Raw genomic sequence first — 25,664 nt, 5'->3', positions numbered from 1 at the left:
ACCATTCACTTCGTAGTCGTCCTAATAAACGCAAAATCATCGTTAAAGAAAGAAGATAAATCCAAGTAACATCAGATATCACGGACACGGAGCGAGTTTAAACTGGTGGTACATTATTGTAAGCTGTGGGTGATACAGTTGATCTTATTCTGCAGTCTGTTCTGGTATTCGCTGATCGACTATTTGTACAGAAAGTTTGGATCAGAGCTAATATGAATACACAAGAACACGCTTGATGACACCAATGTATGTACAACGGTAGCTTTTCTTGAGGTATGCTCTACGTTGTTGTCTGGTAATACTTGTTTACTAGCCTTTCAGAGTATTCCCCGAAAGTCAGCGTTCCGTTTGGTGGAATCAACTGGTCAAGGTCAAAACACAAACTGAATCATTTGAGAGGAGGGAGTTACGAGTTCCAAATGCAAAGAGTATGCGTAGAGTTCACACAAACCTCTTGGTGATAGGGGATTTCGCTCGGAAACTTAAGCTTCTCATTCCTGCCAAACGGTTCAAGAGAACAAAATAGTGAATTTGAAAGCCCATAATCAGCAATATTTGCAGAACGGACCAGCTAGCCTCATTAGTTCCCAGATGGAAATAACATACTCAATACAATAAGGCCAACAAATTATTTGGTAACGAAAGGAAAGCAAAAGTGGGCTAATGTGACTTATATATACGATAAGAAGAAGAAAGCTTAGATGTACCAATCTGGTTGCATGAACAAGGCAAAAGTAGAGCGGTCAACATTTGAAGCATTTTCACTGTTGGGTGCCTAGAAACAATAGCATAAAAAAACCCTAGGACATTAGTTACCGGCTTACCGCAAAAGTACAGTAAAATGTATGCGAAAAACCCATGCTTAGTTATCGAGATGAATTTTGGTTTCAACAATACCTGCACACAGTGTGGCGTTGCACACAGATACCCTCTTGACAGTATTTCAGTAGTTTCCCCAATTTGGTAAGCCAGCTGATCCTCATCAAACACAACCTATGCCATCCCAACAAACAAAATCAGCACAAAACAGTATATACATGCAAGTTTTAATGACAATGAGCTGTTATGGTGTCAAGGGCATCAAAAGTTTCAGTGCAGCATGAATCATGTGCTACAATAGCGATGATCTCCAACATGATTTATTTTCTATGACTGATAGAGAACTCTCATCTAAAGAAATCGGTGAGAAGTTCAAAGTTTGCAGGAAGTTACCTTAACAACTTGGTTATCACGAGTCCGAATGTATAGTCCAGCTGCACTATCTGGACATGGTACCTCCACAGAATTCTTCGTAAACAAGCCACATGTGAGACCTTCATTAATCAGATTACCGCACATTAACTATAAGAAATGCCCCTTGTTTGATGATAACTCATAATCATCTTTTCTACATATTACTCCACAAAACTAATTAAATATTTCATTCAACCATAGTGCTAAAATGAGTCACCTGTTAGAGATCCATGATCAGTGTGCCATCCACACCATGATGAAACAGACTCAACGTCTATCTGCTTGCTGCCATAAGAGACAAATACATCAATTCTCAAACTAACTGAATATCCTGCATCTAAAATATATCATTAACATTATAATTCATAAAAAACAAAGTTGCAAGGAGGGAAAAGATGCTCTTTCCCTCTTCGTCTTTAATCTAATGATACACGTCTCTCCTGTGTGTTCAACAAAAAAGGAACTATGCTGAACTTATTTTTGTACACTCGAACTACAACATGCTTGAATGATGTTTCATCACCGTCAGAAATGTAAGAGCATCTCCAACCATTATGCATTTGAAGTTATGCATTTTAGGCAAATTGCAAACCCACAAATGAAAATGGCAAGGCTAAAATCGGGTGATCTCCAACCGTTATGCAAAATGCCAAGTCCATCATCTTTTTTTCCAGGAAATTTTGTTTCGCGGCACTCCTTCCCGCACGGCTAATCGATCCCGCGCCAAACAGCCCGCCGTCGTCTCCCGTTCACCAATTCCCGCGCCAAACAGCCGCACAGTACCGATCGTGAGCTGCGCAGTTCGTCGTTCTCGTTCGCAGTACCGATCTCCCGTTCTGTTAGTTCCCGTTCACCGTACCAGTTCGTCGTCTGTTGGCCATCAGTTCGTCGTCGTACAGGTTCGCCCCTTGGCTCGATCTCCATCAGGTCCTGTTCCCCATCAGTTTCCGGTCACCGCCATCAGACATCAGTTCGTCGTCAAGGCAGGTCGCCGCCATCAGTCAAGCCGTTGCGTCGTAGATTCGTTCTATCGCGCGCTGCGTCGTCCTATTGTGCGCTGCTTCGTCCAAACGCGCGCGCGAAGCTGGCGAAGGAGGACTCGCGATGCTTCTCCTATCGCGCGAAGTGGTGGCGGCGTGAAGGGAAACCGCGCGAAGGGAAGAAAAAAGCCCGCGAGGTGGAACCGAGAATCCCGTGATCTCTATTTGCATAGCCGGACTTCTTTGGCATATATGCCAAGTTTCCCCCTCCAAATGCATAGCTATGTAAAATGCAAAGTCCAAATGCATAACGATTGGAGGGGTTTTTTTTGGAGTTTTATGCATTTTGGTAAATGCCAAGTCTATTTGCATAATGGTTGGAGTTGCTCTAACTCTTCATGCATGCTTATTCATTCAGGTCTGCATATATGATTATAAAGTTTACCTAAACTGTCGTGGGAAATAGTACAACAGACGACCCTTGTGACACCTTGAACGGGCAATCGTCTGCTCAAGACTGTCACCATCATATGATCCCACTCCTTGCCCCATTACTGAAAAGCAGCAAAGGTTGATCCATTTAACTAATTGATAAACTGAATATCACGATGGAAGAAAAAAGAGAGACTATTCTGAATGAAGCATCAAGCATAGGGGTCATACTTTGCCTGAGTCTAATGAGTTAATTTTCCTTTCTGGCGAAGTTGATGTTTTCAGCAGAAATCACACTGAGTTATAGTAATGGACCTTATGGTTCTGCAACACATACCGTAGCGATCACAATGATGAGCCAACATCAAACCAACTTCCATCATCAGCTTCCCAAGAGCTTTAAATGCTAGAAAAAAAGAAAAAACATTCTGTAAATACAGTCTAGTTTCCAAGTATGATGTGAAAATGTAAAGGAAAAAGAAACAGATTGAAGTCACATTGATGGCTTATGAATGCATTCAATCATACCTATCTCAAGTTCAGGAAGATTCTCATTTGGCCATATATTTGGTCGGCAATATGATGGATACCTGCAGGTTAAACATCAAAGGTTTAAAATGTTAGATCACAGTTTTGGATCGTGACGGAAATCAAGATGACAGTTCCATGCTAGAAACATTTTACCTACTTACAAGCACATCATCAGTAGTAGGGACATCCAAAACAGGGTTCGCATAAAAGGAACCTTTAAATGTGTCTGCATGCAGTAATCAAAGTTTATCTTCAGAAAAAGTTCATGCACAACCTTCATGGGAGCCAAGCAGTATAAAATTAAGGGAGCGGAGCAGAGGTCAATGGACAACCACATGGTAGGACAACAGGATACATTCAGTCATACCTATCCCAAAACTTTTTTACTTCGCAACATCTTTCAAGGATGCACATTACGCCTACCCCACACACAACAGGATACTACATGATAACTCACGGAATGGACAATTGTTTACCAAGTTTCCCAGACTCGAGTTTCTCCTTCCCATGACTCCACCCAAAGTTATATCTGCAAATGACAAGTTAGCATATAACTAGTGGTTGCTACATACAAGTATCAGTACTAACAAGTAGCAGGAGTTATCAGGTGGGTGCAATCATAATGAAATCAGCACGACCTGCTATCTGGATCTTCAAGCTGTTTCTTCACCTCTTCAGGAAGGTTTGCAATCCTGACAAACAAGCAAGAAAAAACAAAGAACAAAAACCTTTCATCATCGGTAAACAAACAACTCTGTCTCTTTTTCTCTTGCAGGGCAGAATAAACCACCCGGTACAGGAGGAACGAGGGCTATATATGACATGTCATCAGGATAAACGACATGCCTTGGTGCCAACCGCAGCAGCCTTTTTCTTAGCTCTGGAAACTCAGGTATCTGCGTGGACCAAGATCAAGACAGTTAATATGCAACTCGGTTCAGGAATGGACTCAACAAAAGACTCGAAATCACGATTCAAGCATGCAGTTGTCCACAACGCTTGGTACTCACATCGGCAATGGTGATGATGCCGAGCCCATGGGGACCCAGGCCTTCCTCGATCTTGCCGCCGAGGTCCTTGTCCGTCTCCTGCGCACGCCCACCCGCCGCCGCCGCCGCCGAACGGCACGTGGTCAGAATCACGAGAAGTCACACACACACACACACACACTCTCTCTCTCTCTCTCTCTCTCCCGAGACGACAACACTCAACACCGAGGAAGATTACCCTGAGGTCGGCGAAGGGGATGGTGACCGCGCGGACGGTCGGCGGCCGCCGCTCCTCCTGCTGCATCGCGCGGCACCGGACCCGGACCCGGACCCGGCGGGACGACTCGGGGGCGAGGGCGAAGGCGAAGGCGAAGGAGACGACCTGGCCCCGTGAACTGCGCCGGGCGGCTGGACCTGCAGGCCAAGTGGAGGTGGTTCGTGTCCCCACGGCGGTGCCCACTTCCACCACCATGACGTCGCTCTCGTGTCCCGTTGGATTCGGTTGGGTACTTGGGTTGGGGCGACGACCTTGGTTTTGGCGGCACCCGGCGGAGGTAGATGGAGACGGAGAGGTTGAGCCGTCACGTGCACGTTGCCCCGGTGGTGTGGCGCGGCGCGTCTCCTTCCTGTTCCTGGTGATTGGTGAAGTGCAGAAGTGGGCTGACTGGTGACGGGAGCGGGGGGAGCCCGCAGTCCCGCACGCAGACGTGGTGCAGTATAGAGTACTCGGGGCCGCCGCTGACCGCTGACCCGTGATTCTGTTGGGGGGCCTCGAGCGGCAGCAGGTCCCGTTAGGGCAGCCCCAACGCAGGCGAACCTGCGTTAGCCTCGAATAAAAGTGCTATGCCATGTAGATAGAAAAATACGAGGCATATACTTCTTCCAACGCAACGTACTGCTTGTCACTGAAAAAGTATACTGCTGTTTTGATGACATAGCGTGCAGAGATTAGATGAGAATTGACGTGGTCCCGTTAAAATATGAACCAACACTCCTGTTCACTAGTGGCCTGAACTTTTCGTCAGACGGGGCTATCGGCTTCTCTGCAAACCACTCTGACGCACTGCGAGGCTGCTATTCAGATTGATGTAGAGGCTAAGTGCATACGTGGTTGTTGAGGCCACAAGACAGGGTGGAGCGTTGGGGTCGGCCTTAGTTCCTAAAATTCTGTGTTTTTAACGATGTATCACTTTCATTTTTATTTTATAAATATTATCTAATCATGGATTACTTAAAGATTCATCTCATGATTTACAGACAAACTGTGTAACTAGTTTTGTTTTCATCTATATTTAATATTTCATGCATATGCTGTAAGATTCGATATGACATGAAATTTTAAATTTTTTTGCAAACTAAACAAGGCCTTACTCCCGTACGAGGAAGGCCTCATTTTTTTATCCAGACTACAAACAATCATTCCGTGTTTGAAATCCTGGCACAATTATGTTCTTTCAGAAAATCAATGAGAAACAATTCCATCTGGTGGTATGTGAACGTTTTTTTTCTGTATTTTGCCAAAAAGGAAATAAATAAATAAATAAATAAAAATGGAATTGACAGCTCTGGCAGCAAATGACATTTGTGCACGAGGCCATCGACCAACACTTTGTTTATCTCACAGGGTAATAACATAACATGTCATACTTTTATTGGTTCATTATTGTGAGCTGTGTGTGATTCATCCAACACCAGCATGCTTCTGTCACTCTGTGTGAGTTTCGCCGATTGGCTACATCAATATACATGCAACATCGCACACTCTGGCACGAATGTACTATCATATATGCATCTGGAGTTCCTTATTGTGGCATCAAGGTGTGATCCACGCTCTTGCCGCTAAAACTCGCCAAGACCCTTTCAGAGTACTCGCCGTACGTAAGTGTCCCATTTGGTGGAATCCACTGCCAGTCAAAAGCAGAGCGGTCATCCCTCCATTTGGAGTTGGAGTGAGCAGAACCAAACCATGATGAAGCACAAAAAGTAAAGATTATGTGTAGACAAACCTCCTGGTGATAGCGTATTTCACTTGGAAGCTTCAGCAGCTCATCCCTGCCAAAATTTTCAAATGATGATTTCACTTTGGAAACATGTGTGCGGATAACATCTATAACTCACAAATAGCCTAGCCCTTCCTGTTGGCATTCAGTTTGTTTTTTTATTTTCTTTTTGGCAAAATCAGTCTGAATTGGACTAGAATAAATGGGTAAAGTTTAAAGAGCGAACTGGGTCACTGTATGCGACTGTATATCCTAGTGTTTGTGCATTACATTTCACAACTGAGATGGAGGAAGAAACCCTAACAGCATAACCGAAGAAATCTTGGCAATATAGGTGGAACAATCTTTGGTACAGAAAGAGCAAAAGTACCAGTGAGTGATCACTTCTACCATATGCCAAATGGGAAGACAAACTTGCACTTACCAATCTGGCTGAATAAACAGAACGAAAGTTGAGCGATCAACATCAGAAGCATTTTCGCTGCTGGGAGCCTATAAACATTGGCAACCATAAGAACTTACAACCATGGACCACGAATTACAAAAGTAGACATGTTTTGGTTTCATCTAAACAAAAAGAGGCAGGCTTAGTTAGTTGTATCCATTAAGATCGATTGTCCCCAAGTCATGCTTTGGTTGGTCGCATATGGGGTGATAGAACCACTAGCTGAGAAACTAAAACATGGCAGCACAAGATAGACCAGCAAGAAAAATCAGACTTTGTTTCCTTCGAGCCAGGCTCAGAAGCTGCTTTTATGCCATTTGGATCAGGCATAACTGCCCATGCACTCATGCAGGCAACCAAATGACACCTTTAAGCCACTTAGAAAGGTGAATGTTGATCAGAAAATACCTTCACACAATGTGGGGTTGCACATAGATGACCTCTTGATAGTATTTCGGCAGTTTCCCCAATTTGGTAAACCAATTCATCATCCTCAAATGTGACCTAAAGTGTCCGTTCAAAAACAAATAAGCACATAACGCCTAGCTCTCTGAACTGAACATAATGTAAACATGGCCCATGGTTCCATGCAATTGGTTAAACAACAATGAGCAATGATTGGTTGAAGGTTGTCTATAACACTATATTTCCCAGTGCTGCAAACATGCACATCATTTTTACTTGATGCTTAGTGAAGTTACGACCTCAGTAAGTTACATTTGCATGCCATCTGTCTCACGGCGAATCCTATATTGAAAGGAAATAACCTTAACAACTTGATTATCACGAGTCCGAACATATAGCCCAGTTCCAATATCAGGACAGGGAACCTCCTCTGATTTTCTCGTGAACAAGCCACATGTAAGTCCTGCATGTATGCATAAAATTATCTGAGAACAATGAATGTGAAGACAGTAAGAGCATTGAGACCAAGTATTCCTATAATACGTTAGATTGTGAGTTATAAATTTGGTAATAAATATGTGTATCACTTGTTTGATCACATGTTATTACACAGAACCGACCCATAGGGGCACCGTGGGACACCTGTCAAAAATCCATAGTCAGTATGCCATCCACACCATGAAGAAACAGATTGAACTCCATCATCCTGTTTGCTGCAACAACAAACAACCATAAACTTTTAGAGACGGCATTTTAAATCTTAGATCTGGTAAAAATCTTGGATATCAAAACGAGGGCAAAGTTTTGATCCACATGGGCAAAGGATGTATGTCTTAGTGTATGTAAAAACGTGCAGCGTATTAATGTTGCCCTCCTGTAAAATATATTGAACCTCTGTAACTCTAAGTTTACCTAAAGGTTATGTGCTAACTAGAGTCATTTAATTTTCATGAGTGTATTTTTTAGAGACTCTATATATATGCTTGCTGGGTGTACCTAAATGATTTGGGAAAGTACTACAACAGACGACCCTTGGGACACCTTGAGTTAGCAAGTGTCTTCTCAAGGCTTTCACCAATGTACTGTCCCACTCCTTGCTGCATTACTGAAAATCACAGAGATGCTGCTTCATTTGATTAAATGGTAACTAAATTAAACATTAAAGTTTGGAGAAGAGATTCAGTTAGCATGTATGTCATATCAAAAACTTAAAACAGCTCCTTAGTAACAATTTGGCTATTAAGCTAAACAAATGGATGTCTGCCAAAAAAAAACTTGATCCTTGGGGGATTGACCTCCCCCGTCCCTGAGGTATATCACAGAAGGAAGAAATTTCCTCAAAATGCAGGGTCGAGAAAAGGCCCCAAAAGCTGGCTGTCCAGGACGCGCCTGCAGCACATATATCAGAACAAGGGGTGCACTTCGTACAGGATACACTACTATTGGGTAGTTGCATTTGGATTTCATCTTACATCAATAACAACGTATGCAACTGTTCTCTTACATGATGAATAATAAGATGCTTAAAAGGTCAGTAGCTTCTACATTTACACAATTGCATATACTACTATTATGATATACTATGTCCTATGAGTTAAAAAAAAAACTCCAAAAAAAGTGCAGTGCACAAGTATTTCATTAAAAGAGGATAAAAGATTCCATGGCTCATTAACTTTTGCACCAAGCGGAGTTGATGTTTTACAGATAAAGCTTACTAAACATAGTTATGGTTTAATAGTACATACCATAGCAATCACAATGATGAGCCAACATCAAGCCAACTTCCAACATCAATTTTCCAAGATCTTTGAATGCTACAAATGAAATAAATGTTGTACATATGGGCTTGACTCTAGTTGAGAAAATCATCTTTTACGAAAAGAACTCACATACACTTAAATAGACATTTATATAGCCTAGATCGGTTAGCAAAGCTAGCTTATTTCCAGTACCAGTACGCTCACCCGCTTTCGAGCCTAAGATGGCACAGGTAGTCACCTCGTCTATTAGAGGGTATGAGGGAAAAGGCCACCTACCCGTTAAAGAAAATTTACAACATATACTCATATTATCAATATAAACATGTTGATTTGAACTGGAAAGATTTTTCTTGAAATATGCGCTGTCACAGAATTAGCTAATGAACTTTTGTCATGTGCAATGCTTGTATATGCATTAAGTAATGTATGTAAACCTGAGGAGCAGAGTGTCAAATCTTTAATTCGTAACAACATTAGAGATTAACAGTAATGATTTGCAATAAGATTTCTTGAATAAATGTACATGAATACCATATATGGCCTGAAAAACACATACCTATTTCAAGCTCAGAAGATGATCAGTTGGCCATATGTTTGGTCGGCAGTATGATGGGTATCTAAATGTTATATCATCAGAAAGAAAACAGGAACAAATATCAATATGAACATCTAAAAATGGAACCCAAGAGGTTTTCAACATATGTAATACGCCACACCTAAAAATTGGAGTAATAATTTTGTTTGCATAAATGCTACAAACTGTTCAGATAAGTAGCAAACATTACAGATATAAAATGATACAGCCAGCAAGCTTGAGCTGCAGCAAGATAGTGAAGTTACTGTGGACTAAAAGATGCTTCAGTACATAAAACAGGCTTGGAACAATAATAACATCAACATGTTTTTAGTTGTCAGATAAGTAAACTGCACAGAAAGATAACTTAGGATTAGGAACATTATACCTAGTTACAAGCTCATCATCAGTTGTAGGGACATCAAAAACTGGGTTTGCGAAATAGGAGCCTTTGGGCGTGTCTGCATATAACAGATGGAATTTCCTTATGGGCTTAAAAGCATTCCAAGACATTAAGCACAAAATTGAAAGATCATTTTGACCTGAATACACTACTGTTGCGGCTAACATTCTTTTCCAACTACATTTCCCCTCCTACTAAGTCATTTTTATTATTGTAAAGTTTATCCTCAAACTGATAGGCTTAGAGGATGCTCTATATACAATGTGATGCATGATTAGTTGATTACACGAAGTGAAAAGGTCTTGTTTACCCCATCTTCCAGACTCGAATTTCTCTTCCGCACGACTCCAACCAAAGTGGTAACTGTGAAGCAAGGCCAATAATGCATACGAAATACATAAGGTTTTGTACGAACTGAAGTGCAAGCTATATGCAAATCCTAGCTTAGGAGCTCTTATTTTCCCGAAAGAAAATGAACAAAGAAGAACAAGAAGAAGAGGGAGGAGAAGAGGAGTATTCAAGTAGACACTATATATAAGCAATCATGCCAAAAGCTCCCTGGTGAAGAGCATTCTGTAAATTTTGACCTGCTATCTGGGTCCTCCAGTTGTTTCTTCACATCATCAGGAAGATTGACGATTCTAACAAACAGCAGGAAGAGTAATCAAGAAGTCTTTCAGGAAAGTATTCAGTCAGCAAAGAAAAAAGGTACAAAATCATGGTGTATCGCGCTGAACAGGGCCTGAAGCCCCTGAACTTAGACGAGAGTGCAAGACAACAACATGCCTTGGCGCCAAGCGCAGCAGCCTTCTCCTGAGCTCCGGATAACCGGGTACCTGCGCGTGCACAAAGCAAACACAGCTCAAAGTCTGAGACCAACCCGCCCGCGAGATCGAAATCTGCTCATCAGCAGCGTCACGCATCAGCCTCAAGCGCTAGCACCACTCACGTCGGTGATGGAGACGATGCCGAGCCCCCGGGGTCCGAAGCCTTCCTCGATGAAGCCGCTCAGGTCCTTGCTCCGATCCTGCGCGCACCCGCCGTCAGAGTCGCTCGCACACAGCAGCTCCAAACTCCAAAGAGAGATGAAACGCCGCTGAGTTGGCAATGTCGCGTCGGCGGCGGCGAAGGTTGGTTACCCTGAGGTCGGCGAAGGGGATGGTGACGGCGTGGACGGACGGCGGCGGCTGCAGCGCCATCGCGCGACGCCGAACGGCTTGGTCCCGGGACTGCCGCCTCCGGTGGCCGTGGCCCAGGTCGCGACCTGACCTGCCTGCCACTAACTTGCTTTCTATTGAGCGCTGGGCTCGCCTCTCGCCAGCCTCAGGTTGAGCTGAGCGGTCATCACTATGCTGTTCACCGGTGGACGGTGGCATGGCGTGGCTTAGCGATGGGAAATAGACAACGACAGTGACGGGCCAGAACAGCCAGGCTATCGTTTTAGGCTTGTTCACAAGTGATAAGCTTGTAACATTCCAGCAGCAAGCACTATCAATGATTGGCTTCACTTCAAGGCCAATGTGTTACAATTGACACAGGTCGTCCAACTTGTGAATAACAGTCTTTGTAGTCATCAGTGAATGAAACGAATTAAACGAGAGGGTGTGCTAAACTACAAAGATTCGCCATTGGAAGCAGCTTTCCTCCAAGAGACAAACTTGACAGCATAGGCAAGTTACCTGAGTCAAAAAAAAAAAAACTATGATCTGGGATGCGAGATGAAATAAAGATTATCAAGGGAAGGAACACCCCACACTAGTCTAGGCTGTGCTGTAGTAGGAAGAAAAACAATATGGATCAACAATGTGCAAAATGAGAACACAGTAGCATCACTCACGTCGGACTCATCTCAGCATATTCATAGTGCCCAGTCGCTAATAAACCTACGTTCTTGACACTTGCCGAGGCATCACCCATATATCCTCAGCCTGCCTACTCCCAAGAAGAGCTGCCATCATCGAGTTCTAAGCAACTACATTCCTGACATGCATCACCCTGAACACACTCTCAATGCACACCTTGAGTACATATCAAGAACCCCGTTCTCGACAACCGGGTCAACTGGTCCATGCAAGCTCATCTTCACCACACTGGCATGTATTTCCTTCCCTAGAGCAAGTGCACCTTGGCCGATACCAGCACAAGCCAGCAATCCACCGGAGAGAGAGAGAGAGAGAGTAGCCGTTGAGCTCGACACAGAGCCTGCCATGCGCCGGAGCAGCGCGAGAGAGACTCGGTGTAGTCCTGGTGGGCGTGGCCGGTGATGAGGGGATGTCCAGGAGACAACGTCCGGGCGGGGCATCTCGTCGAACAGTTCCCGCGCGTACCGTGGAAGCCGGCTTCGCAGCGCCAGATGCGTCAGGAGCGGGCACAGGCGGCCGCCTTCTTCAGGGCGGAGGCGAGGGACGTGGCGTCCCACGCCGGGGTCGAGCTCTGCCCCATGGAGGTGACATGGCTGTAGCCGCGTGAGACTAGAGATCTTCTTGCTCGGACAAAGACAGAGGACAGGAAATGCGGCGCGAGTGAGTTCGCCGGCGGCGGAGCTGTGAGAAATCGTGGCGCATTGGCATGGAGACGGCTACGGATCTTTCGAAAAAAAAAAATGGAGACGGCTACGAGCTCCGACATCTTCGTGTTCGGCCGGGGCGTCACCCACCGCGCGCTCAGCGGCCAGAGCACCGCCAGCTCCGCACCAGACCGCTCTGGCGCTCGCTGCGACGGAACCTCACCTCCGCATCCTTAGCCCGTCACGAGTACCGCTGTTCGCTTCGGCGCGGCGGCAGGCTCTGGCCCTAGAGACGGCGGGGTCGTGGTGCTTGTCGTGGAGTGCCTCTTCTCGCTGCTCACCGAGATGGAGGCTGTGCAGAGCGGAGAAGAAGAGCCTATTTGTTTAGGCCTTGGGCAAGGTATCATATGCAACTCAGCTTCGCATGGACGTATGGAATCTATGTAACCACTAAGTTTGAGGTTTTTTTTTCATTTAAACCTATCTACCTGTGGATTTAAATCTATATCTAACCCGTGTGTATCCTGTAACCTTAATTGGTGGTTACATAGATTGCACACGAAACTGGGTTGCACAGGTTACGTTCCCTTGTTTAATTGGGTGGGTGAATTTTTTTTTACTATACCACACTGTTTGTATTTAATAATTATTGTTCAATTATAAACTAACTAAACTTAAACGAGAAAAAAAAATTAATTGCACAGTTTATCTATAAATTTGTTGAGTCTAATTAATCTATGATTGAACAATAATTGTCACATGAAAACGGAAATACTACCGTACCAAAAAAACAAAAAGTTTTCCAAAGCCTAACCATATCTGCCGACCACGAATCAAAGGAGATTGGAGAGTGGAGTGGGCTAAACCAAATTTAGAGACCCAAAAATAGTACTCCCTTGATCCCAAATTATAAGTCATTTTAGAAATTTTGAAAAGTCAAATTATCTCAAATTTAACTACATTTAAATTTTGAAAAGTCAAATTATCTCAAATTTAACTAAATTTATATAATAAAATAATAAAATATAAACTAATATTTATGATATAAACTAAGTATAATAGATTCTTCATTCTTCATTAATTATATTTTCATAGTATATTTATTTGATGCCACAAAACTTTATCATTTTGCCTATAATTTTGGTCAAATTTGAAATACTTTGACTCAACTGATCCTGCTGAATGTCTCAACTGAAACGCTGAAACTTGCACCAGCATAGCTGCTGCTGCTTTGAAAACTCACATTTCAGAAGTACTAAAGGAAGCAAGCAATGGTGCAGATTTCACACAATTTTGATTAAATCAGACTAATAGGATCACTGTATTAATCAAGTTTGTGTAATATATCCCCCCAGCTCCCATGATCTCAGAATAAATCAGTCAACAGTAAATTCAGCCTCAACTAAACATACAAAGAAACAACATTAATGCTTTGCTTCAGATCAACGCAACAAAACAGAGTTACAGTTGACATAAGCTGTCAGTTGCGAACCACAGCCAACCTGTAGTAAAAGAAAAAGAGGAAACTCCTAAACTAAACTACTCAAAATCGTCGTCAGAAGCTTTCCGGATCAATCTCCTTCATGGTAAAAGCTTGCTACATTCAAAATGGAGGAATTTGTGAGTTTATATAAACTGTGATTTATACAACTATAAAGGACACAAGATAAAGATCAACACCCACACTAGTATAGCACTGAGCAGTAGAAAACCCCGCAAAAATACAAAGGTCAAAATTGCACTCTAAAAACAGTACCACTTCTTTTTTAAAACAATTGACTTCTAGGATAAGGTAATTATTACAATGAAGTGATTAGATTGTCATAAACGTCATATATATTGAAAACAGATTGAATATATCAAACATACATGCTAAAGATTTTTTATTTAGAGTCCCACGTCTTGCAAACTAAAGAGAAATTCAATTGATTACCTCCATGCTAAAGTTTTGTAGCTCAGAAGGCTACAATATGATTACACAATAATCAAACAGAACTATCTCAAACTCCAGTCAGAGAGCACAAATGTGAAGACAAGAATAATGAATGTTATTATCAATGGCCATTGGAGGCAAGGCTAAGTGATCAACGCGAGATCCATCAACCAAACAACAGCCTCAATACTATGGGGCCACTGCATTTGCTGAGATTGTTCATGTCAATTTTATAGTTACCATTTAACTCAAATGTTTAAGAACTAAAAAACAGGGGAGCTCAACCAAACTTAGGACAGCTCTAGAAACGATTTATTCAGGGACAGAGAGAGTAGCTTAGATCACAGATAAGAGATGATGTAGCAGCTTGTTCGAGGCCATCACAAAACAGATGTAAATCTGAGTGGCACGGAGAACTGCAGTTTTGTTGTCGCCAACCTTCAATGCAAAGATCGCCACTTATCTGGCCCCTTTGCTCTGCAAATTGGCTTCACCTCTCTTTTAAGCCATTATATTCATTGAAACTGATTCAAAGCAACAAATTCAAAACAAAATAAGGACAAGCAAAGAAAGCGGGGAGGTAAACTCGAGAACCATCAGCGGCAATTAGATTTGACCTCAAATAAGATTCAGTCCGCATCATGGTTGGATCTGTCGACCCACATCATCTAGTTCTCAGGAATCACTCAAGAACCCCACAAAACACAACCAAATAAGTATCACATTAAGCAGCAAGAAAAAAGAAGATAGAAGAAAGCACGCATGTAAACAGAAGGGCTCAGACAAAAAATGGGTAGAAAGTTTGTTTGTCAGCCCAAAGAGAGAAAATCCTCTTATTCAGAGTGGTGCATGACTTTACATCATCATTGCCCTTACAGCCTAGCTTTCCTCTGCATAGGAGGGAGAGGAATAACATAAGAGTTAACAGATCAAAATCAAGCAACAAATACACAAAACGGCAATACAGGACAGAAGAGAAAATAGATCCAAATCAAGCAATAGAAACACAAACGGAAGAAATGACAATTTGGCTGTCTCCGCCAGAAAAGAGGTGACATGCCAAGGCAACGATTCCTTAGCTGCTGTGGCAGCAACGACACGGTAGGACTGGATAACCATTAAAGGTAATAGCATGAGTATATTGACTACCAGGGCACAGAATACAGTTTTCTAGCTCAGACCAATGCATCAACAGTTTTTTAAGTTTGCAAAAGTCAAAATTGTTCAACAACCTAGTGAAAGACATATAGTAATCACCTAAATATGAAGGCATATAATGCAGGGGCGAGCTACAATATGATTACACAATAACGAAACAGAACATCTCAAGCTCCAAACATGTTGCCACGCAAGAGAGCACAAATGTGAAGACACAAAAAATGAATGTTGTGGTCATTGGAGGCAAGGCTGTGAGGAAGCAATTGATGAGAGACCCATCAACCAAAGTACAGCCTCGTACTATGAGACCACTGCATTTGCTCTAGGGCCCCAACATCCGAGCACCCCGCAGAGAACCTGCAGGTATTTCGAAGCTAAAAGGAGAGCTTCCCCCAAGTGGCATTGGGACCCTTAGACACAAAGGACAGAAGGATCAGATCCAGAGCAACCTAAGACCACAGCTTCACATTCTGATTAGACAGCAATTGAAGGTTTACATCACCAACATACAAGACACAATCAATAGCTTGCATTGACAGTGATGGAGGTGTGTTCAACCTGACATCTAAGCACTTGCATAATGGACCACTAATAGAGTTGTAGTGAAGCTGGCAGCCAAGTATTTGCATCATCGTACACTGATAGAACAGCATTCAAGCTGACATGTAAACTACTCCCTCCGTCATGAATACTTTTCATTTATCAAACAACACCACTAATTGTGTTGGTGACAGCATTTATTAGGAAATAAAGTGAGGGCTCATGTGTCTTTTGTGTTCTCTCTTTAAGTTGTCCTAAAATTTCTAAAATGCACTTTATTACAGGACAGGACAGAGGGAGTAATATCCAACAATAAACACACCACACATTCAAACAAGGTGAGCAAAGCATTCTACCTCGGTTAGAGTCAGACACTGCTGGGGTACATGAACACGCGGACCTTCTTACCCTGCAACACCATTAAAAGCACCCATCAGAAAGGCAGACAGAAAAAAAAAACAAAAAAATACACCAGCAATGGGAGCTCACCATGGAGCTGGGCGGGAGGTGGGACCGGAACTTGGCGCGGACGACGCCGGAGTTACCGTGCGGGCGCGTGACCTTGCCCCAGATGCATCGGACGGCGGTGCCGTCGCTCTTGGTCTTGGCCTTGTACACGTAGGCGATCCGCTTGCCGCCGTACCACGCCACGTCCTCCTTGGTGCTGACGCCCTCGATCTGCAGCAGCGACGTGTGCTCGTACTGGTTCGACTTGGAGCGCTTGTAGCCCAGGATCGTGCCCCGCACGTACGTCCTGCGCCGGAAACAAAACAGAACGGAGACGACGGGTCAGATCAGATGCTTGCCTGCCCCAGCGGAAAGAACGTAGTGGGCTTGGTGTGACGGCCTCGTACCTGACTCGCTGGCCCTGCCGTCCCTTCACCATACTCGCCGCCGCCGGAGTGCCGTACGACGAGGCTGGGGATAGACTGATAGGGGAGGGGAGGGGAGGGGAGGGGCGAATGAAACCCTAGTTCGTGGGGGAGTGAGGGCCGGGGCCCGGGGGATTTAAAAGTTTCCGCTGATTGATTGGACGGCTGCGATTGCATCAAGTGGAGAGGGTTCGTGTCCGTCCAATGGGCCTGGACTAGGGTTCAGGCCCACTGATTATACTTCCGTATCGGCCTTCAAATTCTCCCGGGCTGCGTTTTCAGGCCCAGATGGAATTTGTAGTATTTTTTCGACAAAAGAAGAATTATTATTAATAATAACTGGATTTTTGGATACATGAACAGGTTACAATATTTAAATGGAATTTATAGTTTTTTTCGTGAATACGTACGAGTGTGCGTATCTTTGTATTAGAAGAAGAAGAGAATTTTAATTACAAGAGGCTGAAGCCAGCAAAATGAAAAATAGTGAATGTTACATGATGAACAATGATCATTCTAACCGGAAGAATGAGCAAGCCGCTAAGTCTCGTAAGTTATGCTATGCAAACCATGTGCTCCAGCCTCAATCCACCGGTCTGCCTCCAGCTTGATCAGTTGCAGTGTGTTCACGATAGAAATAGAATTTATAGTATATGATGCTATTTTTGCATCCAGCCATCCACGAGGTGTTCTGCTGCCAAGTGGCAAGCGGATCGAGGCGTTTGATTTTCTTGCAGCCTGTGACGCCATCGTCGTGACAAAACCAATTCTGTGTATGATCACAATTCACAAATCACCCCCTCCATGCTTGCAAAGAAGCTAGTCGACTCTGGACCTGCCGTCTTCGATGCAATGATCGTTTTGTAACATTCCTGGTGTCAACTCTTTGTAATGAATTAGCTCTCGCCTTTCTTTATATTAAACTTTTAAACATAGAAGACTTTGACTTTGAGTCACTGACCCCTTTGCACCGGCTAGCCAGAATAAATGAAAATGAAGTCAGGTGAGGCTCTCACCCCTCCGGTGACGTTTTCAAAAAAAATCACCGACGTGGACTTGAACAGCTTGCAGTTTCAGCAAGCAAACCATTGGCCCAAGGGGTGAACTCTGTTCGTTTCTTTTTAATCATTCCTCTGTAGTTTGCATTGTAGGAATGGACACTGACGCTATCGTTTAATAACAACAACAAATTTAAAATAAACCACAGGGTTGCCTTCTCGTCTGAATGCAAAGAGTGACAAAACCAGAGGGGCATCGCCGCTGGGGTGTGTGTGTGTGTGTGTGAATGGAATATGATTCAGGATTTCCTCCGTGATCCAAAGCCTTACTCTATGCATATTTCTTTCTTTTGATAACGAATTCTCGTGTATTGAGCGCTAGGTTGCCAGTACAAGGCACCTGTCTGACTGAAGCTCGTCTCGCCTGCAATCGTTGGCGAAAAAAAAAAGTTTCACAGAAATCGTAGCCCAGCATCGTTGTCGTTGAAGTGGTCATCACTCAACACTCATCAGTAACGGTGATGGCTCCGATGGCTGCGTTGGAATGGAAAATTGGAGACGACCAGGAATTCAAGATCAAGTCGGTCGCGGAGTCTGTATCGTCCATTTTCTGATCTGCTCCATTATTATTATTCATTCGCTCCCGGAGCAGCTGAGCGTACGCATGCGCGCAAAAAGAAATCCAATGGTGACGTGTGTCCACAGTTGCCGAGCACGCTGATGATATAATTAACTTAGAATCTGATCCTCTATGGATACTTAATGGAAACCTAAATCAGAATGCTTTGTCTGATTTAGGTTTAAATTAAGTATGTATACATGATCAAATTTTAAGTTAACTATATGAATGTTGAAATCGTAATGCGTAAGAAGTTCTTGTTTTAGTGGTTCATTCAGTCTTCGTTTGACCAGAGGCTACATATATTGCTACATAATATTGGATTGCTCAAAAAATGTTCTGCTGACTAAGGTTCTGTTCGGATTCATATAATTAATAGTTATATGCTAATAGTTATTTCTTTTGAATCTAAACATATGCAGTTGATAAAATAGCTAATTGTTAACTAGACCTCTAGATAATAAATATACCACTAATTGGATTAAATAAGATAATAACAACTAATAGCTGTGTTAGTAGCATTTTTTATTAGTTGTGCAACCTTCAAGGCTTCAAGCTAATAGTTTTGCTGGTTAATATTATATATAATTCACCTAACTAATATTATAAATGAGTTATTTGAGCAACTCCAAGAGTTTGGCTAAAATTAGTAGCAAAATTTTATTGTTTATCTATTTTGTAAAATAGAAAAAACTTTTTAAAAAAGAAGAAATCGACAATAGCCCTGCTATTTTACAAAATCAGATAGCCAGTTTCAGTGGTTGACTATATATGGTCATCAAAAATCAAGAGATAACCAACTTTCTATTTACAAAACCAGATAGCACATCTATTAGAGCCTACTTTTTGCCATGCAAATTCTAAAATAACCTCCACAACAAGAATAACCAAGCTATTAGAGTTACTATTAGCCAGCTAACTATTAGCTGATAACAAATCAAAATAGAGCCTAAATGTAACATAATAGTTTCAATAATACACTAAGGGGGTCTGAGCATTCATGTACAAACGTTTCTGACCTCCTAAGGCACCGCTAAGACATGTTATATTAATTTTTTTTTTCTCTACCATAATACAAAGACGCACAAATATTTTGCGTGATCGAGAAAGAAAACATAGTTTTACACAGCTTTTGATTTGATATATACATTCACAGTATAGGTGCACGCACGCATATGTTCCAAACAGCAGATTTACATACCGACTCATATAGTCATGTGGCAGATTGGCAGGGCGCGACCATATCACCTTCCCGATCGATCCCAAGACAAAAAGGGAGAGAAAATCAAATCTAAGAAAGTAAAAAAAAAAAGGAAACTAAAATACCTTGTTCGTCGTTCCAAAATGTACAGCAGTCAGCTAAAGCAAAACTAGCGCAGAACAATGGAACGGAGGTGGTGGTACAGCATCCAGCATAGCATGCAGGACTCTCTATCTCTACTAGTTCTCCGGTATGACGGAGAGCCGCGGCCTCCAGGCGTCCCGGCATGGGCTCATGATCGTGACGCCGCCGCCACCGCTGCAGCCGGCGAGGTCGGTGCTGATGACCTCCTCAATCCCGGCGGCGGCGTTCCTCTCCTCGGCGCCGCGCTGCTCCAGCCTCGCCACCAGCTGCGCGATGTCCCTCCTCTTCATCACGATCCTCACCCGCACCGCGCCGTCCTCGCCGTGGCCGGCCGGCTCCACGTGGCACTCAGGCCACGCCTCCTGCTCCCGGCGGACGTCGTCGCCGTCCTCCGGCGCGTCCACGACCGGCACCACCACGTGCCTCGGCCGCGCCGCCCAGACGTTCCTGCTGCGGTCAGGCCTCCGCTGCTGCTGCTTCCTCCTTCTCTTCTTGGCGCCGCCGGCCACGGCGGCGGTGCCTGCATCGACCTCGTTGACCTCGTCGTGGCAGCAGCGGCGGCACACGCATGGCAGCGGCAGGCTGTTGCCCATGCCGTCTTGTCAAGAAAGACGCGTGGTGTTGCTAAGCGAGATACTGAAGAGGAGATTGATGTGTGTGTTGAAGGCTGGTATTTGGTGTACCAGCGACGACTATATAGCGAGCAAGAGAGCGTGCATGATGGGGTGCAGACTGACTAGCTAGCTAGAGCTAGAGGCGTTGCCGACTGAGTTTGAGTAAACTGTTATAGGGTACGACACGCTCATTGGCCACATCTGCCGGTGATATGTATATGTTGGGTTTGGTCGACCGTCAAGCACGCAAAAGATTGAATGCAGCTTTGGCCAAGTTTTCAAGATTCTCCGTCACATCTAATCTTTCGACACATGCATGAAGTATTAAATATAGACGAAAATAAAAACTAATTGCATAGTTTACCTGTAAATCACGAGACGAATCTTTTGTTCCTAGTTAGTCTATGATTGGACAATATTTGCCACAAACAAACGAAAATGCTACAGTAGTGAAATCCAAAATCTTTTCACATCTAAACAAGGCCTCAGATTCACTGTCATATCGAATCTTGCGGCGCATGCATAAAATATTAAATATAAATAAAAATAATAACTAATTGTACAGTTTGTTTGTAATTTGCGATACAAATCCTTTGAGTCTATTTGGTCTATAATTAGATAATATTTATTAAATATAAATGAAGTAATACAGTGTCTATTTTGCAAAAAAAAAAAAAACTAAACAAGGTCAATTGGGTTTTAGTATAGGCTGGCTGGCTGGCTGGTTCAGTGTACTAAAAAAATTCCATGAACTTATTTTTAGAGCATAATCTTCATTCATTCATGTGGTTCTTGAAGAAAGGGGTTATCCTTACCAATGGCAAGATTGCTAGTGCAAATTGGCATAGGAGTAAATTTTGTTGTTTCGGTAGTAAAATCTAGAAACCGTCCAACATCTAGTTTTGTGAGTGTTCATTTGGTAAATTTCTTTGACCCTGTTGCGCAGTTGTGTTTGGAATTCCACCTCCTGCGAATGTAAACAGTATATTCAGCCAATGGTCTAATCAAGATAATGTTATCAAGATATGGAGTATAAACACTATTAATTGATACTTTGATAACATTTTGCAAGGCGCTTTGGTTGATTTTTTTTATACATACATATACATTCATGCTTATGAACGCATGCATACACATGTACCACTATGAGCACCTTGGAAAAAACTGAGTCTGGACTTGTAGATCTCGATATTGATGAAATTACCATAGGCATTTCGCTATTGGTGGGTACGTCGTGTACCATTAAAAGAACAAAGGGCGTTAAATCCTTGAATAATCGAAAAAAAATATGAACACCTGCTTAAAGTCGACAACTCAAGCCCAAATGGATGGGTTCCATCATAAAGAACCTAATCGCAAATGAGTTTGTTTTTGAAAAGTGCAGACTAAAAACTTCTTTGCAGGTCTTATTTAGGCGACACACGAGTTTAGAGCATAGTTGCAATAATATGATGATCAGAAAGAGTTGTTCATCCAGGGATGCGGCACATTGGAATCGGCCGCAAGCAAAATTTTGCCTGGTGTGGATGGCCATTCATTCTTAGGAGCCCTTCTGGTAAACGTTAGTTGTGTTTGGGTGGGGTGGATGTGCCACTGATTGTAATAATTTTGATTGATTCATCTTCTTGAAAGGGGATGGCGCTGCTTGGAACTTCTTTCCATTATCTATAAAAGAAAAATTGAGACGGTTTATAATCGTACCTGTCGCTGGCTGTTTCATTACTGAGACGGTTGTTAGATTAGACAACCGTCTGTAACCCTCATTGCCAGAGACGGTTGTGAAGCCGTCTGAAAGGTCCTTGTTTGGTTTTGGTAATTGAGTGACAACTTAGGTGGACTAATAGTGTTTATGTGAGATATACAGGAGATTAGTCCACAAGTGATTATGTGATGATGGAGGAGCTCATTACATATGAGACATGACATGGAGTCATGTGACCAAGGTGGAGAAGATCAAGATGAGGCTTGGCTTGATGGACCGGTTGTAAGAGTGAAGGGCAAGTCGGAGGCTTTGAAGCGAGGGACCGCGTGTGACGGTGAAGCTTGAGCAAGACTTGGCGCCGATGGACCAAGGCAACGGTGAAGAGCAAGTGAGGTCAAGATCGATGAACCAATACGGTCACGTGATGATATGAAGTGGATCATATCTTTTGGTGATTGGTTGGTGCATGTGTTGCATCAACATTGGAGGAGATGGAATGAAAAGCGCAAGACAAAGGTATAACCTAGGGCATTTCCATTTCACCGGTCATAGGTGTGTAGAGAAGTTTATGACCGGATTTAGGATAGATGGCCGTACTATCAAGAGGGGTAAACTTGTTTGCATATCGGTCATCTAGTGCCACTTGAGCGATCTAACTTTGCATACGTGTTAGGATCGAGTGGCGTGGCAAGTTTGAGAGGCTAACTCCTTTGGGAAAAATGTTTGTGAAAATGCTAACACACTTGCACTTTGGTGGTGGACACTTGTTGGTGTTAGCACACTTTACAAAGGAGGTGGTGTTCCTAGGGTTGAGAGAGGTGTGGGTTTCTCTCTCCCTCTCGCCGAGCTTGCGAGGCGGGATTCGGCGCTTTTGAGAAAATTAAGTGCATATTTTCTATTGTGCCGGTGGGAAATTTGGAGATGTTGCGGGCACTCACCGGACGCTGGTGTTGGCAGCACCGGACGCTGGTCCAGAGCGTCCGGTGTGCTGTCGGGTGCAGCAGAGTGCACCGGACGCACCGGAGAGAGTCCGGTGCTCAGCGTCCGGTGTGCGGGCGGTTTGGTGACCCTCTCTGCGCTTGAGTCCGGTGAGCATCGGACGCTCAGGGTGCGTCCGATGGCTAGCGTCCGGTGACTCTGCAAGTTTGCGGAGCTCTCTGCGCACGGGTCCGGTGTGCACCGGACGCGTCCGGTGTGACGCAGTAGAGCGTCCGGTGGTGCTGTGCAGGCGCGCGTGCGCACTAGCCGTTGGCGGCAACGGTCGAGTTCAAACGGCTAGTGACACGTGGCCGACACCTGAGCACCGGACGCTGGGAGTTGAGCGTCCGGTGGCTCCCTGTGAGCGTCCAGTGCCCACGTGTTTTGTCCAGTGAAGGGGCAACGGCTAGTTTAGCCCTTGGGGCTATAAATAGAAGTGGTGGCCGGCCTTGGCCGGTGCTGAGCACCCTTGGGACTTAGTGTCAATGCTTGGGAAGTGCTAGTGAAGCCTCTAACTCACATATGCTTGATAGTATTCATCCGATTGTGTGAGTGAGCGATTCTAGTGCGTTGCATTGAGAGATTGCATCGAGTGGCACTAGGTGTTCGTGTTGCAAGCCGGTGGTGCTTGTTACTCTTGGAGGTTGCCACCTCCTAGACGGCTTGGTGGCTTGTGACTCCGTCGAAGCACGCAAGGAGATTGTGCGGTGCTCCGGAGAAGAGATTGTGAGGGGTACGGTGCTCACCCCGCGGGGATCGCGAAGAGCAACTCTAGTGGATTGCTTGTGGCTTGGAGGATCCCCATCTTGAGAGTGGATGTGCGGCATCCGCTGAGGGTTTGGCTTTGGAATGCCAATTAGCTCGTGATCCATCAAGTGGGTGTATCGCCACAACGAGGACGTAGCTTGGTGGCAACCAAGTGAACCTCGGTAAAAATCACCGTGTCAACATTGTCTACTCTTCTCGGTGGTTTGCATTCGCTATACACGAGCTTGTATTTACTTTCTTTATATACTTGTGCTTGTGTAGTTGCTCTTGTAATTAGTTAGCTTGTGTAGCTTGCTAGTTACCTTCTTGCTTGTGTAGCTAGAAGTAGTTCCCTTGCGTGACTAAATTGGGTTGTGTAACCTTGTTAGTCACATTGTTTAGTTTGTGTAACTAAGTAAGTTGCGCTCTCTAATTTGACATTAGTTGCCTTGTTATTGAGCTTGCTAGTGAGCTTAGGCTTTGTGCACTTTACCTCACTAGTTTGAGTAGGAGCTCCCCCGGTTTGCAAAGTACTAGTTGCATAGGTTTGTGTGACCTTGCTCCTAGAATTGGTTATGTGAGCTCTTGCTAAGGTTGCACCTTGTTTGCTTGTTTAGGATCTTTTCAAGGTGCTAGAGAACTTAGATAGAGGGGTGTAGTCTTGGCTAGGCCGATAGTTTTAATTCCGCATTTGTTTCGGTTAGCCGGCGTAATAAGTTTTAGAAAGGACTATTCACCCCCTCTCTAGTCCGCCATCTCGACCCTTCACCGTCTGTGTTATATTTACAACTGAGACGGGGTACACCCGTCGCCATTCTACAGGTCCTGAGACGGTTTATAACGATACCTATCGCTGGTTGTTTCATTACTGAGACGATTGGTAGATAAGACAACCGTCTGTAACCTAAACTATCACAGACGGGTGTGCGTAAAGCCCGTCTCTTAGAACAAATCATCTGAGACGGTTATTGACCCGTCACTGGGTCTGGCACATCAGAGACACAAATTTTCAGACGCATGACCTAGCCGTCTCTAAGAGGCTTCGACAACCGTCTGAAAAACGCTTTCCTGCAGTAGTGAGAGTGGACGCATCAATATGTGATTAGCAGCATAGAGATGGAATAATGTAAAGGCCTGTCAAATGGCCTTAAGTTGTACTGGTACTACCTTCTAGGTTTTAGGCCTTGTTTAGTTCGCAAAAATTTTCAAGATTCCCCGTCACATCGAATCTTTGATCGCATGCATGGAGTATTAAATATAGACAAAAATAAAAACTAACTGCACAGTTTATCTGTAATTTGTGAGATGAATCTTTTGAGCCTAGTTACTCCGTGATTGGACAATGTTTGTCAAATAAAAACGAAATGCTACAGTATCTAAAAACAAAAAATTTTGCGAACTAAACAAGGCCTTAGTAACAGGCTAATAGCTGGTTTGTCAAACTGAACATGACTGAAGTAAACTAAGCCCTACGTGGTTGAATGTCAAGCATATTTCAGTGTCCATCTCGCCACATGTTCTCTATCATTCGCCAAAAATTTCAGTGTACAATGAATAACAGCCATGCTTACTGTGCCTCGCAAGAAACAGGACTGATCAAGCAAGGTGTGTAAACTCAATCAAGATTCAAGAATCGATGATGTGATTCTTATTACGGTATTCTTAGTTTAGAGTAAAAAATATTCCTGTCAAACCAACTGTCGTCAAAACAAGAGCAGGCATTGTTATCTGCTGTTTTTTTTTGAACGGAGATTATCTACTTTTTTTTTCGAGAACATGCGCTGCATGTATTTCATTAAGCAAGGGTTAAGAGAGTTACAACAAAAGCCGAAGACAGTAAGCCGTAGGTTACCGTCGCAGAACAAAACCAGACCAAAGCAAGTTACACAGCAAGAGAAAG

General features: G+C 43.7%; 2 protein-coding genes and 1 pseudogene across 3 annotated transcripts; all 3 read right to left on the bottom strand.

Moving 5' to 3' along the window:
- Positions 57–4,814, bottom strand: LOC8063567. The gene is made up of 15 exons (XM_002440175.2): positions 4,404–4,814; positions 4,187–4,264; positions 4,023–4,072; positions 3,815–3,868; positions 3,653–3,705; positions 3,330–3,402; positions 3,174–3,235; positions 2,983–3,051; positions 2,659–2,767; positions 1,451–1,518; positions 1,213–1,313; positions 898–993; positions 708–775; positions 452–497; positions 57–361 (listed from the first exon to the last, which is right to left on the bottom strand). The coding sequence occupies exons 1-15, from the start codon at positions 4,635–4,637 to the stop codon at positions 281–283; spliced, it is 1,242 nt and encodes a 413-aa protein (XP_002440220.1). The 5' UTR covers positions 4,638–4,814; the 3' UTR covers positions 57–280.
- On the bottom strand, positions 5,732–13,226 carry LOC8063565 (annotated as a pseudogene).
- LOC8063563 (60S ribosomal protein L35a-1) lies at positions 13,550–16,869 on the bottom strand. 2 transcript variants are annotated; one of them, XM_002440171.2, is made up of 4 exons: positions 16,744–16,869; positions 16,379–16,643; positions 16,246–16,298; positions 13,550–13,855 (listed from the first exon to the last, which is right to left on the bottom strand). In XM_002440171.2, the coding sequence occupies exons 1-3, from the start codon at positions 16,773–16,775 to the stop codon at positions 16,257–16,259; spliced, it is 339 nt and encodes a 112-aa protein (XP_002440216.1). In that variant the 5' UTR covers positions 16,776–16,869; the 3' UTR covers positions 13,550–13,855; positions 16,246–16,256. The 2 variants fall into 2 exon arrangements, with proteins under 2 accessions (XP_002440216.1, XP_021304091.1); XM_021448416.1 differs by lacking the exon at positions 13,550–13,855 and adding an exon at positions 14,562–15,081 and having other exon boundaries at positions 16,744–16,868.

Source organism: Sorghum bicolor, chromosome 9 (genome assembly GCF_000003195.3).
Source record: "Sorghum bicolor cultivar BTx623 chromosome 9, Sorghum_bicolor_NCBIv3, whole genome shotgun sequence".
NCBI lineage: Eukaryota > Viridiplantae > Streptophyta > Magnoliopsida > Poales > Poaceae > Sorghum > Sorghum bicolor.
The sequence above is the reverse complement of the archived record's forward strand: the minus strand, read 5'-3'. Positions and strand labels throughout refer to the sequence as shown.